This window comes from Labeo rohita, chromosome 7 (assembly GCF_022985175.1).
Source record: "Labeo rohita strain BAU-BD-2019 chromosome 7, IGBB_LRoh.1.0, whole genome shotgun sequence".
NCBI classification, from domain to species: domain Eukaryota; kingdom Metazoa; phylum Chordata; class Actinopteri; order Cypriniformes; family Cyprinidae; genus Labeo; species Labeo rohita.
In genome coordinates this window covers 52880483-52895702 of record NC_066875.1, presented here as the reverse complement: position 1 = coordinate 52895702, position 15220 = coordinate 52880483, and the positions used below count along the sequence as shown (strand labels likewise).

General features: G+C 41.9%; 3 protein-coding genes across 3 annotated transcripts in view; 1 reads left to right on the top strand and 2 right to left on the bottom strand.

Moving 5' to 3' along the window:
* Positions 1-1703, bottom strand: part of LOC127168741 (mitogen-activated protein kinase kinase kinase 11) — a 30012-nt gene extending 28309 nt beyond the window's left edge. The window contains exon 1 of the mRNA XM_051115794.1: positions 145-1703. Within this exon, the coding sequence (XP_050971751.1) occupies positions 145-883 (739 nt within the window). The 5' untranslated portion in view covers positions 884-1703. The remainder of the gene's footprint in view (positions 1-144) is intronic.
* Positions 1704-2730: 1027 nt separating this feature from the next.
* drap1 (DR1-associated protein 1 (negative cofactor 2 alpha)) lies at positions 2731-12880 on the bottom strand. The gene is made up of 7 exons (XM_051114375.1): positions 12554-12880; positions 11792-11864; positions 11168-11261; positions 10967-11089; positions 10798-10888; positions 10390-10481; positions 2731-7140 (listed from the first exon to the last, which is right to left on the bottom strand). The coding sequence occupies exons 1-7, from the start codon at positions 12593-12595 to the stop codon at positions 6978-6980; spliced, it is 678 nt and encodes a 225-aa protein (XP_050970332.1). The 5' UTR covers positions 12596-12880; the 3' UTR covers positions 2731-6977.
* Positions 12881-13070: 190 nt separating this feature from the next.
* c7h11orf68 (chromosome 7 C11orf68 homolog) lies at positions 13071-14867 on the top strand. Its single transcript, XM_051114374.1, is given in 3 exon segments — positions 13071-13132; positions 13224-13972; positions 13974-14867. Coding segments are annotated over 2 exon segments (735 nt in total). The 5' UTR covers positions 13071-13132; positions 13224-13858; the 3' UTR covers positions 14595-14867.
* Positions 14868-15220: the final 353 nt, after the last annotated feature.

The window sequence follows — 15220 nt, the reverse complement described above, 5'->3', positions numbered from 1 at the left end:
TCATGGGTTCGATTCCCAATGAATGCACGAACTTATACAGCTTGAATTCAATGCAGGTAGCTTTGGATAAAACGGCAAACGCACAAATGTAAACGTTTGCTGGAAAGTGAGCAGTCACGAAAGCCGATAAGGACGTGAACTTACTGTTGTTGGACTTGAGGTCTCGGTGGATGACGGGGACGATGGCCTCGTTGTGCAGGTACTGCATCCCTCGGGCGATCTGCACCGCCCAGTTGACCAGCACGTGCGGCGGGATCCGTCGGCCGGCCAGAGCGCGGCTCAGCGGGCCGCCGGACGCGTACTCCATGATCAGACACAGGTTGGGCTCCTGCAGGCAAACGCCTTTGAGCGCGATGATGTTGGGGTGCCTGAGCATGGCGAAGAGCCTGGCCTCGTTCTGGACGTTCTGGGCCGTGACGCTGATGTCCTCGTCCGGGTCCTGACGGGCCGCTTTCACGGCCACCAGCTCGCCCTTCCAGGTTCCCCGGTAGACCTTGCCGAAGCCGCCGACCCCGATGACCTCCTCGAGACTCAGCTCGCCGAAGTCCACCGTCTCCGGCTCCAAGTCGCTCACCACGGCCGGGCCCAGAGCCGAGCCCGGCAGCTTGCCGTAGCCGCTGGGCTTGAAGGAGACGTAGTTGGAGGGGAAGATTCCCACCTTGTTGTTGACCTTTCCCGCCCACCATCCTTCGTCGCCGGAGATCTCCGAATCCAGAGACAGGACCTCCACCAGGTCCCCTTTACGCAGCGTCAGTTCGTCCTTCCCCGAGGCCTCGTAGTCGAACAGCGCGGTCCAAACCGGGTTGGTGAAGTTCCCCTTCTGCTCCAGGCTCTTCCAGGTGGACAGCGGCCCGCGGGAGAATATGTTCTTCAGCGGCTCCATGGCGTTTACAAGGAGCTTTGAATCGAGTCGGATGAAGAGTGATGTGGAAGTTCAGGTGGGTACGTCACGACCCCTCTCGCCCTCAGATCTCTGTGCGTCCGGATCATCGGTGAACGCGTCTCCATCAGACATCAATCCTCACGGACTAACGGACTCTCCGACGGTCACTCGAGGAGCGCTTCTTCCTGCATACTCCGAAAACACCGCTTATGAACGTCACACGAGAGAGGAACACATGATTCTGATTCCGACTTACCAAGATCTCAAAGTCCTTCTAAATCTCCCAGTCGACCGCTGGAAGCGGAGATGCATGAGCCCGGCGGAGTTACAGTCTCAGTTCAGCGCTCCATTGAGAGGACAGTATTTTTAGCTGCTGGTTCGCTGTGGCTTTGCCCGAGCAGGAAGCGCTCAGAAGAAGAATAGCAGGAAAAGCCAATTCAACTCGCGGCCAAACGCGCAGAAACGCGCGGAGAAACGCTCTCTCACGATCGCGTGGGTCGCGTCGTCAGGTTTCCCCGTCCGGACCGATCATCGCGGGTCTTCTTTCAGCAGTTTCTCGACTTCTCGACCCTAACCCTAAGTTCTGAAACTTCTTTCTCGGCGTCTGTGGCAGGAAGAGACGCGCGTTCGGGCCGCTCAGCTGATCGCGCCGCGCTGTTCTAGTGGCGTCGCGTCATTTCTGCCGCTCCACGTCGATCGTCTTCATTCGCTCGGCTCGCAAACGCTCGCGGAGTCGGTGTGTTGAGCCCGTTTACCGTGAACTCTTCCCGTCTGTCCGGTAGAGGGTGGGACAGGAAAAGAATCAGATGACTGTCGACTCTCCTCCTCCCTCTCCTGGCCGCAGCATGACTCTCCCTCTCTCTCTGTGTGTGTGTGTGCGCGCGCACAAATGTCAGACTCAGCTTCTTTATGTTTATATATATATCGCTTTATTTGTTTTCCCTGTGTGCTGAACTCTTGCTGCTGTTTTTTCTTCACCAGTAATACATATATTTTAGGATTGTAAATAAAGTCACACTAAAGCACAGTTATATTTATTATATATTTGTTGTTGTTTTTTATTTTTCTGAATTACATGTCGGTGTAAAAATTAAACTTATCGTTATTATATCATTATAATACAAATACAGCTATGAAAATGGTTTATAGTTTTATAGCTTTGTTTAGCTTGGCAAATGTTTTTGAAGAGGAGTGCCTTCTAACTCTCTAAATTACCTGCAATATAATGCATAATTTCATTACGTTGTAATTTGCTTTTTCATATAATAATATTCACTATTTATACGTTTTTTTTTTAGTGTGTGCTGCTTGCATTATTGTGGGTGTGACTTTGATTATGGCTGTTTGTTATTTGACGTTTAATAAAGTTTTTTTCACAATTGTGTTATTGTTAAAACCTTACACTGCAAAAAATGATTTTGTTCCTTAGTATTTTTGTTTTGTTTTGTAATATAAATATCTAAGAATTCTTGAATCAGGATGCATGTACTTGACAAGTAAAATGGCTTAAGATATTTTGTTTTCTGAAAACAATATCCAAATTGTTTTAGTTTTTGCTTAAAACAAGCAAAACAATCTTAAATCAAGGCCTAATCAAAATTATTTTTGCTTGTTTTACATTTATATTTAGACATTTAGCAGAAGCTTTTATCCAAAGCGACTTACAAAAGAGGACAGTGCAAGCAATCAAAATCAATAAAAGAGCAATAACATGCATGTGATATTACAAGTCTCATTTAGCCTGACGCAGTACACATCGCAAGGTTTTTTATAATTATACAATAAAAAAAGAAAACAGATAGAATATAAAAGAAAAGCAAGTTAGCGTTAGAGGCTTTTTTGGTTTTTTATTAACTGTATAATAAATAGAAAAAATAGGTAGAATATAAAAAGAACAGAGAAGCTTTTTTTATGTAAAGAAAACAAGCAGTATGTTTTAAGTTTTATGCAGAAACTAACACAGTTTGAGTAATTTTGTGATTTGAATTTGTGCAGTGTAATGAAATCCATTAAATAGTATAGTGCATTTGTACATTGTTGTCATTATCAAAGCTTAGTCCATACAGTGTGACAACATGCCCCGCTAAAGCAGTCAGAGTGTGTGTGTGTCATTTCCTGGGCAAAAACAGTGGAAAAGTCCAACACTGTGACAGAAGCTGCCTTTAAGAGTCTCTATAATCACTGAAATATTAGTTTGACAAGTTCTGATCTGCCATGTACTTTAATCCAAAACTCGAGTGTAATTCAGACAGCATCAGTCTCATTATTACCCATGATTCCTGAGCTCTCGGAGCCGGCGGCTGTAAATAAGTCCAGAGGAAATGGAAGCTTTCCGTTGGTCAGGCCTTTGATGGTTTTACCTCTGCAGTCGTGTCATTTCCACCAGAACACGCATGAGCTCAATCGCATTCATTACATCAGAAACCACGAGTAAAATGCAGACTAACAAATGAGACGAAATGCTCACATTGAACACACACCTGTATATTCACTCACATGCTGGGAAATGATTCTTACAGCCCCTTCGACAGGAACACACTATTTCAGTCTTTCTACTTCAAAATGTCACTTTTAATTGGGAGCGTCACCTGAACATTTCAACTCAGCACTCATCTGACCACAAATATTTTAATTATCTGAACTCATCAAGGCTGCTGGAAGAGACGCAGGAGACGCTTCCGACGCCCAGAACAAAATCAGCCACATATTGTCTGATTTATTGGCACTATTAAAGAAAAGTCACGAGACCCTCGTCTTTAAGATCACACACACACGCACACACACACTCGCTGAGGCCTGAATCATCATTTCTGCAGGAAGGATGCAGTTGTTTATATAGTGTGTCGGTCACAACTGACCTTCTGAATGCTACAACACACACACACACACACACACACACACTAGAATGACTGCTCTGAAGAAGCTGCTTAAAATACATCCAACAAGACAAAATAAAAATTGCTACAAATGATTCTTAAAAAATTGACATTGGTCCTCTTTGAGCATCAAAAACTGTTCATTTTACATGTGTTGTTTATATGCTGTCAAAATTAGCACATTAACACAGGCAAGTAATTCTTCCAGTTTAACAGCATTAAAAATATTTAATGAGGGGGCGGGGCTAGGGTTGGAATCCACCTTAGAACTGTGGCTTCTGTCTCTTCAGTGTTTTCCTGCTACTTTAACACTGTTGCTGTGGGCTGTTTTTCATGCTTGTGGCTTGAAGTGACTCCAATAACTTGACATTTAGTTCCTGGAATGCAAAGTTTACCAGGGAACCTGCCAAAAAACATGTATTTTACCCCCCCCGAATGTGATTTTTAACAGGGGACCCCATTTGAAACACGACTGGGCTAGTTTTGGGTTGCAATTGGGTGGGTTTTGTTGTGAAAACCTGGCAATCCTGTCTCTCTGTTTGCATTTATTTAGACACACAACATCTTTACAATCACATCAAATGTACACACTTATAATTGCATGCATAAATGCGGCAGTGCGCGCCGGAGCCTGTATCATTTCATATTAAAGTATGAATTAAACTACTAGCACGCGTCAGATCCGCATCACGTTCAGCAGCGTCGGCTCTTAAAGTAATAGCAGCCAAAAATAAGCTAATAACCCAGCTGTGTGTTAATTAAAGAACAAAAAAAAAAAAAAAAAAGGAAATCAAAAACATTTGTACCTTTATAGGTTCATCTAAATTTAATGTATTATGTAGTGTCTGATAAGTTTATTCAGGGCACGAGTAAGTGATAGGTTTATGTAAATATTGTTCCAAGTTATATTAGAAGTTATTTTTTAATGTCTAATAAACGTTAAAATTCATAGCTCTCAGTTATACTGTAATGTTGAATGTGTCAGTGGTTAAATATCAGGAACAATTTTCTAGAGACATCAGTAATATTGTTTCAGTAATTGTTTCTACATTAATTTGTAGATAGAATGTGAAATTATTGCAATATAAAAGGGTATCTAATAAAAAAAAAAAAAAAAAAAAAACGAAATAAAAAATCTAAATATATACACACACACACACACACAGAGCACTCCAAAAGTTTGGAAACGCCCTAGAAAAGTAGGGTTTTGGACAATATTGGCATGAATCCTTTTTTGCACTGAGAAGGGACAACACAAACTATGAAAACATGTTTTATTACATAACGTGAATTTTCTATTCATCAAAACACCCAGCATTAGCAGCTATTACAGCTCTGCATAATCTGGGCCTAAATTCATTGTATTCTGAACTTAATTGGCAATTAATTGTTGAAGCTATTAGTGTGTGCTGAACCAAAAACCTTTTAAAAACCTGGACCAAGTTTAAAGCCGTAACCAGACATCACAGCTGACAAAGGGGCATGTCTGACTTTGACATGTGTATATTGCCATTACTATGTCATCAAAATGAAAACTATTATTGCTGCTCTTCAATGATAATGTCAACTTTAATGTATTTGCTCCAAAAAATGATAAGGATTTATGCTGATATCGTCCAAACCACACTTTGCCAGGGGTGTTTCCAAACTTTTGGAGGGCAGTGTACATAGACAGATTATTTTATTATATTGTATTTTGTGTTTCTGTCAATAAGACTACTAATCTAATGAATCAAATGAGAAACCTTTTAGCATTTTTAAATAAACTTAAAAGTAAGGAATGTTGCCACGGCACCTGGCTGAACTAGAATAATTGTTCAAAATACATTTTTCATATTTTATTTTACTTCAAGTAACAATTTTATGGTTTTAGTTTTAGGGAACTATCATGTGTATGTGTGAATCAGTCAGTCAGTGTAGTTTTTACTGCATCTCACTTTAATTTTAGTTAAAGTTTCAGTAATCTTGATGCTTTGTTTTTGCTTGTTATGTCTATATAGTTTTAAGTTTTTCTTAGTTGCAGCTTTAGTTTTGTTTAATTTTTTTTCACATTACATGTATTTTACTTCAAGTAATATTTATTTATGATGGTTTTAGTTTAACCCTAACGCATTTCAGTGTGCAGCACTGCTACGATTAAAACCCTCAGTAAGTCAAGACGCGATTGGTTTCTTCAAAAGTCTGTGCCATTAAACCACATGTAATTATTGAACAGTTTGACTTAAACTCAGTAAAGATGAGCTCTCAGGACCACAAACCAAATTAAAGAATGATTATAAGAACCACAAACTCAGCGTTTTCATGTTTTTGGAGCCGTGAGTAAAGCACATCGAAAGAGCAAATTACTGAAACCTCAAAGTTTATTTCACTCATACAAAATCAAGAGAATGTTAAAAGCGAACAGACAGTCTGAGCGAGACGAGAGAAGTCACCTGACACTCTCCAAGTTCACAGCAAACATTAAAAGAGTCTAAAAGATATAAAACAAAGGGGAAATCATCTATACAAACGTGCATCGTCCGGGAAATGAACAGAGAAACCATTAAACGCTCTGGATAGACTCTCTGCAAACCAAACCGACGCGTTCTCATCCGGTGAACAACCTTGAACAGAATGAATTAAAAACTGCATGAAAGTGCCGCTAGACAGTTTGATCGCTGGGAGAGAGAAGCTTTAATCGTAAAACTAGCTTAAAAAGGACAAAACCAGAAACATAAGTCACAAAAGCAAAAGAACAGAACTGTTCGCTCTGCATTTCCCTTACAAAACAACTCAAGGATTCTCTGCGGGTGAGGACGAGCCGCTCTCGCCAGCATCTGCTGCTAAAACGAACAAAACATCTCCTGAACTTCCTCAGCGTAACCAGAAGAGCGCAACGTAAAGCCGACGGGAGTGATATGCTCTTAAAACATGACGAGAGACGGGGAAACTAAAGAAAAGTGCAAGAATACATGAGGGGGAAATCGACACGCTCTCGCTTCTGGGGCCGTTTATCCAAAAAAAAAAAAACGCCGACTCAATAAAACAACTTTAACTCTTCCTGGACAATAAAATAAGATTAAAAAAAGAACTTAAAACGTATCTAATAGAGAAGCTATGGGTCGTGGCGCGCCGCGGCCGCTGGACTCCGAGCCGCTCTCGCCGCTCGCCACGGCTCGCCTGTCCCTCTGTTCGCGCACAGAGAAGAACGGAAGAGAAGAGGCAGAGGAGCGGCGCAGCTACGAGTCGTAGTCCTCGTCGTCGTCCTCGTTCTTGTGCGGGACGGGCGCGGCCGGCAGCAGACCCATCAGAGACGCGTGCGGGGCCAACGACGACACCGGCGCCACCTGCTGGGAGCCCATCGGAGCGTACGGCACCTGCGGCGCCACCGCTGCGTCCGGACTGAACAAACACAACAAAAACACTGACCGTCAGCAGACAGAACACAAAATAAAACATACAAATAAATGAAATATCACTTAACATTTAAGTAACAATTTTTAAGGGTGTTAGTTTTACTTGGTTACTGAAACACACATTAATGTTTAAGTCTAAATGTAAGATGGATGTATTTGAACTGCATATTAAATTTACATTAGAGCTGCATGATTCTGCATAAATTGTGAATCATTTTTTTGGTTTCAAACAGAGATGACTATACATACATACATATATATACACACACGTGTGTGTGTGTGCGCATTTCAAATATAATGCATTTAGTACACCAATTTTTAACATTTACAATTATGAAAAAGTGGTTTGAATAACTGATTCAATGACTCACTCATAAATACTTGCATATTTACACTTCAATACATAAACTTCTCATCTCTGGAAGAAACAGCGTTTCTGTATGAATCTCCTGAACAAATGATTCAATGACAAACATTTTTTAACAGTCACTTTTCACCTTCTAGGTGCCATCGACACAAAGGTCATTTGAAGCTCCAGAAAACTTTTGATTTGCTCTATTTTGATCACTACCATAGACATCAATATTTATATCTGAACTACAAACTTTCATCCCATTATTTCTGTGACAATATGAATGACTGTAAACAAACAATGTGATCATATTTGTCAGTCATACACGAATAAAACAGGTCAGACTTCTGTAATAGTGCTAATAAACTGAACGTGTTTTAATTACACATTAACCAGCTTTATACATTTAGCAATAAATCCAACTGATTTCATTCTTATACATTAACAAACTGAATACTGCCTGGACAGAGTTCATAGAGTTAACTACAACTTTGTTACTTAAAACAAATGTTAATAAAATAAACATTATACAAACACACTTTATTTCAGCTACTTGCCAACAACTTTTCCTTTAGTTTAACTTGGAAAAATAACTAAAACTACATTAAAACAAGAACTATACTTTTAAACAACTAATACAATGACAAAACACTAGGGCTGTTTGATTCGGAAAATTTCGGAATCGCGTCTAATTCCGATTCCTCGCTGTTGTTTTCGATTCTTGTTTTTTATAGATTGGAGGAACCTAATTTCACCATGACTGTAGGATATAAAGGTCTTAGAAAGTAGCCTTATCATAATATGAAGCCTTATTTTTAAAAATTATGATACATTTCTGTATTTAAATTGTGATGTTTTCTGCATTGCATATGACATTAGTCACAGCCCACAACGCAGCAGTGGACACGTTTATTGCATGAATGGAACAAGGCACAGTTCAGCTGAATGATGTTTACTTCAGTGGTATACTTTGTGCAAAATTAACAAACTGTACACTGAAACAAAATAACCAGAACAACAACGCTGATATAAGAGTCATAAGAGTTAATGGTTTATCTGTCGAATCAGATGCGCTCTCAGACACTGATCTGTGCTCTCTGCGTTTTCTTTCAGAATTATTAATTGCTGATAGAAAGGCTAGAAATAGCATTTTATTTAAGATGGAAATAGAGTCAAGACCCTCGATCACGTCATGATCTATTCTGTCATGCATCGCTTCAAACTGTGGACAATGTAAGGCTGTTTCACTGTAAAATAACTTTTGAATCGTTTTTTAACTGGTTCATTAAAACGATCCAAAAGAACCTTTTCATGGAAATGAATCAGACTTCTAATCACTATTGTCGAGAAAGGCTGCATCCTCAAACTCAGACGAGCTCAGCACCGACTCTTTTCATTCAGTGAATCGATGTTCAGCAACGTTTGATGACAACAGCTGAGACATGCAGCCTTCAGATGATGCAGCCTTTCGTTTGAGAGGCGCCCACAGACAAGATTTGTTAAACTGAAAACGGCTGTGAGTGGAGAGTCGATTCCCCTTGATGGGGAAACCTTGGAATCCACTCTCGATTCCCAACACCTCAGAATCGAGGAACTGATTCTTTTTGGAATCGACAAAACACAACAAAATAAAAACCAATTCAAAAAAAAAAAAAACAGTATCTCAGTGAGACTGAAATAACACTGGTCATATTTTGAACAACGTTTATATTTTGTAACTGAGTAAGATTCAGATTTATCAATAGAATTAAGCTAAGCTGAAAAAAATGCATCTGAAAATATGATTATCTAAATAAAATCAACAGATGCAAATTTTGAATAATAAACTAAGCCATGATTTTTTCATTTCTGTATAATTAGCAAATATGATCACATTAGTTGATGGTTTTGATTATTTTAAAAACATGCAATCCAGAAGCATGAAAATTTTATATGCAACTCAAATACATAAGCCTTAAATGTATTTTGGAATCACTGATACAAAGTTCTGATTGGATGAGCCTACCACACACAGTTTAAGGAGAAGTCCATCTCCAGAACAATTTACAGATAATGTACTCACCCACTTGTAACCAAGTTCATGTCTTTCTTTCTTCAGTCTTAAAGAAATTATGTTTTTTGAGGAAAACATTTCAGGATTTTTCTCCATATAATGGACTGATATGGTGCCCTGAGTTTGAACTTCCAAAATGCAGTTTAAATGCAGCTTCAAACCATCCCGGTTCATGACAGTTAGTGTATGTGGAAAAACTCCCATCTCACGTTCTCCCTCAACTTCAAAATCGCCCTATATCGCTGTTTTACCTTTTTTGTTAAGGGTGTTTGATCTTCTTTGCATGTTCACTTTGCAAACACTGTGTCGGTGCTTCTGCAGTGATGTAGGATGATTTTGAAATGATTTTTGAAGTTGAGAGAGAAAATATGATGGGAGTTTCGACACACACTAACTGTCTTGAGCCAGAATACACAGAGTTCAGGGAGAGAAAGACAAGACAAGCGCTTGAGATTAAAAAGCAATTATATTGTTTTTTTTTTGTTTGTTTTTTTTAAAATAACCAATGGTTTCGCTAGATAAGACCCTTCTTCCTCGGCTGGGATCGTTTACAACCGCATTTGTGATCGTTTGAAGCTGCATTTAAACTGCATTTTGGAAGTTCAAACTCGGGGCACCATATCAGTCCATTATATGGAGAAAAATCCTGAAACGTTTTCCTCAAAAAACTATTTCTTTACGACTGAAGAAAGAAAGACATGAACATCTTGGATGACAAGGGGGTGACTACATTATATGTGAATTGTTGTTCTGGAAGTGGATTTCTTTAAAAACAGAGGGATACTGCTGGTCACCTGAGTCTCAGGTGGTTGTGGTGGTTTGATCTGTACCTGTGGAAGAGCGCTGCAGGCTGTGTGTTTGTGCTGGTGTGAGACGTGTCCTCGTCCTCCTCTCCATCTGTCTCACTGTCCTCTGAATCATCCTGAACACAAAACAATACACGCGTGAATGCACCAACACACATTACATCATTCCTCTGATTTTCAGAGGCCACATGAATTTCCTTCAAGGCGTTTTGCTGCAAATGCTTTGAGTAGGTTTTGCATGCTTGATGTTAACTGTATTACAACAAGTTGCTTTGGAACACAAATCACAGCATGTTTCAGATGATAAAAGCATGATTCTGGGGAACAGAGTAGATTATTTTAGCATTTTTAAGCCAGTTTCATGTCTAATTTTAAGTATTAATGAGTCAAGGTAAAGATGGCATTGCACACTGTAGGATGCATTCAATTTACCTCTTGCTCTGATTCGGTGCCTGAGAGTTTCTTGTCTTTGCCTTTGGCTCCTGCGCCGCCGTTCTTGCGTCCTGAGCCCGGCTTCCGACCTCTGAAACGCACAACACGACACACTTCAGCTGTGACACCACACACGTGCGTTTCAGAACTCACAGACGGCGTATCTGACCTGCGCGGGATCTTCTCGCCCTCCGTGTGGTTCTCCTCACCCTCGCCCTGGATGTCGGGCGCCACCGCCGCCACCAGATCCTTCAGGAAGTCGAACTGCTGCTCCAGCTCGATGCACTGCTTTCTGCAAACACACATGGGCACGCACATGAGGAAACGGAACGACGAGCTGTCGGAATGACACGTGACGGCCGTGACTCACAGGTGTGACGTGGTCATAGTTTTGGCGTTGCGCGACTGCGTGACGTGACACGCTTTCGTCAGGAGAGACTCCAGGAAGAGCTCAAGAGCGCGAGCTCAAATCACGGTCAAGGAAAGAGCAGATATGATGAGACAACAACACATTTACATTCATGCATTTAACAGACGCTTTTAGCGTGTCTGCACCGATTACAGGTCAAAGCAGCTCTAAACAAATATGTGGCTGCGTTTTGATGTGAGAGACAACAGCAGATGGACTTTTTCCACTGGAGGAGGTGTTATCATAGACTCGTGTTTTAGTTAAAAATGTCTTGATGGATTTGTTTCAGCTTTTGTCTTCTCAAGATGTTCACTGATGGACTGGAGTGGTGTGGATTACTTGTGGGTTACTGTGATGTTTTTATCAGCCGTTTGGACTCTCATTCTGACGGCACCCATTCACATCCATTGGTGAGACAGTGATTCAAATGACAAGCATGAAGAAACAAACTCATTTACATCTGGGATGGCCTGAGGGTGAGGACATTTTCATTTTCAGCTGAACTATTCATTAACAAGAAGCTGCTTAGAAACAGTCTGTACGTTATAAAGCGCTACGGACACAACCGTGACGCTCAAAGGATACAGATGATGACAGGAACCGCGGCGGCGACTTTGCCGATTTCTTCATCCGTCTGCATGATCTTCTTAATCCTGGCCTGAAAACGAAACAAAGACCCTTCAGACATTCACGGGCATGCGGGAGGGAAACGTCAGCTCTAGATTAAAAGCGAAACACGCAAGCCAGAGATCAGTCAGGCGTGATGTGCAAATGTGTGTGAGAGTCTGTCTCCATCCAGATGTCAACACAAGCACATGTCTGACTGTATGTGACATACAAACACAAATCAACAACAACAGAACAATCTGGAGTCAGTCCGCATGACTCGAGTGTGAACGCAGCGTAAACCGGATCAGCTGCTGGACGGATCTGTTCTTACAGCGCGAATTACGGCCTGAACATCTTCAAATCCTGTTAAACACATCAGGATCGACAGCACAACACAAAAAGAGAAAGAGGGAGGTTAGCTAGCATTCATGCTAACCCCCCTGACGCGCAAGTCGTTACACCAAACCTCACCGAAAGACTATTTTTGCGTAAATACGATCGAATACACTCCCTCACGTCACAGACTGACAGACTGGTTCAGATTAAACCCGATTAAAGCAGATTAATCGCAAACACACTCGTTTTAGCGAGCTAGCGGCTAACTCGCTAACCTGACTGACTGACTGACCACGCGTTTCTCTCAATAACTTCCCTCGTGTTTGTTCTTTTAAAGCGCAAAACCTTCATTAAAGGCCTTTAAGTGTGTGTGTTTGCTCGGGCGTGTGTGTGGAGTCTCACCGGAGGGAATCTGGCGTTGTATTTCTTCTTTTTGCTCGGCATCTCGGCGCACAAACGGACCGGCGGCAGCGGCTCTCGCTCGGTTCCGTCACAGTCTGTTGTCAAACTCAATGAATGTGAAGGATAAACTCGTTGGATTCCCGCAGATCCGTCGCTAAAGCGATTAAAGCGCCATCACTGTTCGCCGTCCGTGAGTCTCTGCGATTTTTATCGGCATTTTACGGTGGATGATTTCTGGCTGCACGAGTTCTCGCTGCTTTACGGTGCTTTTTGTGCTTCCGGGTGTTTAAATAAAGTTACAAAGTCGGAAACCGAAACTACTGAAAACAAAAACGCATTTTTATAATAGTACGTAGACAAAGATACATAGATAAAATGCTATTTTTATTATTATTGTTGGTTTTATTTTCCATAAACACCAGCGCTTCACGCTCCGTCACAGGAGGTGGCGGAAAAGAACAACAGAAAATAACAACCGAGAGTAGAAGAAGAAGCAGCGGAAACCGGAAGTGTTGAGGCGGAAAGCGGGTGAGAGCCGCAGTGACTCAGCAGAGTTTTGCTAGAAAAACACACAGCAGAGTGAGAATTTTACACTTTTAATACGACAATGCACATATTAAAATGACGGTACTTAAGTCTGTGATGAAATATGTGGTTTTGTGTGGCGCAGCGCATCAGTGAAGCGCCGATGATAAAACACTGACAGACGAACAGACAGGACAGCTGAGACAGCCACTTCCGGCGCCGAGTCAAACAATAGAAGAACACAGCGAAGACTGTTTTTCTCACAACTGCAAGTTCGCATTTGCAGTTCAGAGAAGAGTCAGAACTGTGAGATGAAAAGTCTCAGTGAGCTTTCTTATTACCCGATGAAAACAAAAAACAATGACAAGATGTCAACTCAGAACTCAGATGTGAGATATGAACTGGTAATTTTAGGGAAAAAAGTCAGTTTTGCAATATAAGACATCTGCAGCTGAGGAAAAAGTGAATTTTGAGACAAACATTCAGAAAGTCAAAATTTGGAGAAACATTTAGTAAACTCAAGAATTCTGAGAAAAAACTCGATTGTGAAAAAAAAATTAAATTGTACAAGAAAAAAGTCAAAACTAAAGTCGTGAGGAAAAAAGTCAATTGAGAGAAAATGTAAAAGTTGTAAAATATAAATTTATTTCTAAGATTAGAGTTCTAAGGAAAGAAAGGTGCAGTTATGGCCGTGTGATCGGACAGACGGCTTTTGTTGAGACGTCCTCAGACGTCTCCCGTCCCTCACGTGCGTGTTTGTCCTCACAGCAGCTCGTCGCTATGGCGGAGGACGAGGCCGCGAGGCAGGGCGAGCATCTCTGCGCGGAGGACTACGCCGCCGAGGCCATGGCCGCCGACATGGACCCCTGGATCGTCTTCGACGCCCGCAAGACGCCCCCGAGCCGAGTTCAGCAGCTGGCTGGCGTCCAACAGGCCCTCGCAGGTCAGCCGCTACGGGGACGGCGAGGACGGCGGCGGGCCGGTGGGCTGGATCGCCGTCTGCGGGCCGCAGTACTGGGTGGACGCGGCGGACGTGGAGGGGCTCCAGGACAGCTGGGAGACGCTGCTGGACAGCGGGCGCGGCGTCACCTTCGGCACCATCAAGGAGCTGGCGCTCAATCACAACGTGCTGTACGGGAAGTGGCTGATGCACCTGGACACGGGCTTCAAGGTGGACCGCGCTTGGGAGTGCATCGCCAAAGCGGCGCTCGACGGGAAGATCGTCACGGCCAAGGTGAGTCCCCGAGACCCGCGCTCCGACTCCAGACACGTCATCTGCGCGTACAACCAGAACTTCACGGACGAGGAGCAGGTGATGCGGCTGGACGCCACCATCCGGGCCGCCGGCGTCAAATGCGTCCTGTACTACAAACCCGACGTCTACTCGTACCTGGGAATCTACCGGAACAACCGCTGGAAGATCTGCCCCACCATCTACGAGAGCATGTTCGACCTGGAGAGCGTTCCTCGCCGCTCGCACGTCATCAACAAGGTCACCAATCAGGAGGTCACGTGAAGCCCCTCCGGTTCCTGAACTCTCGTTTGTTTTCGTTTTCGTTTGTAACTCCCGCGAGGCACTTTTGGAGGAGATTTGTCTTGTAGAATCGTTCTGTTGCATTAACGATGTCAAGCGATGACGCAGAAACTGCATGCCGTCGTGTGTAAATACAGCCGAAATGTTGAAGGGCTTGGAGATGTTTGAGTTATTCTTTTAAAACATCTTTTACTTTAAACAAGGTTGGTTTTGTTCATTCGTTCTTTTTGCCAAATAAATCTGGGACAGTTCAAACGGTGTTTCTCTGTGGAAATAAAGCAGCTATTCACATTCATTACACCTCAAATAACAATACAAAAGCATATTTCTTTTGTGCACAACACAATTACACAAAAAAGATCAGACTTGTTGGATGTAAACTGAAAATTATAAGAGAAAAAAAAAAATAAAAAATCAAATTGCAAGATGTAAACAAAATTATAGGAAAGAAATCTGAATTGCGAGGAAAAAAAAAAAAAAAAAAGAATTACAAGGAAAAAATTGAATTACAAGAAAAAAAAAATCTGAATTGAGATGTAAACTCAGACTTACAAGTAAAAAATCTGAATTACAAGAAAAATTCTGAATTGCGAGATATAACAGAATAA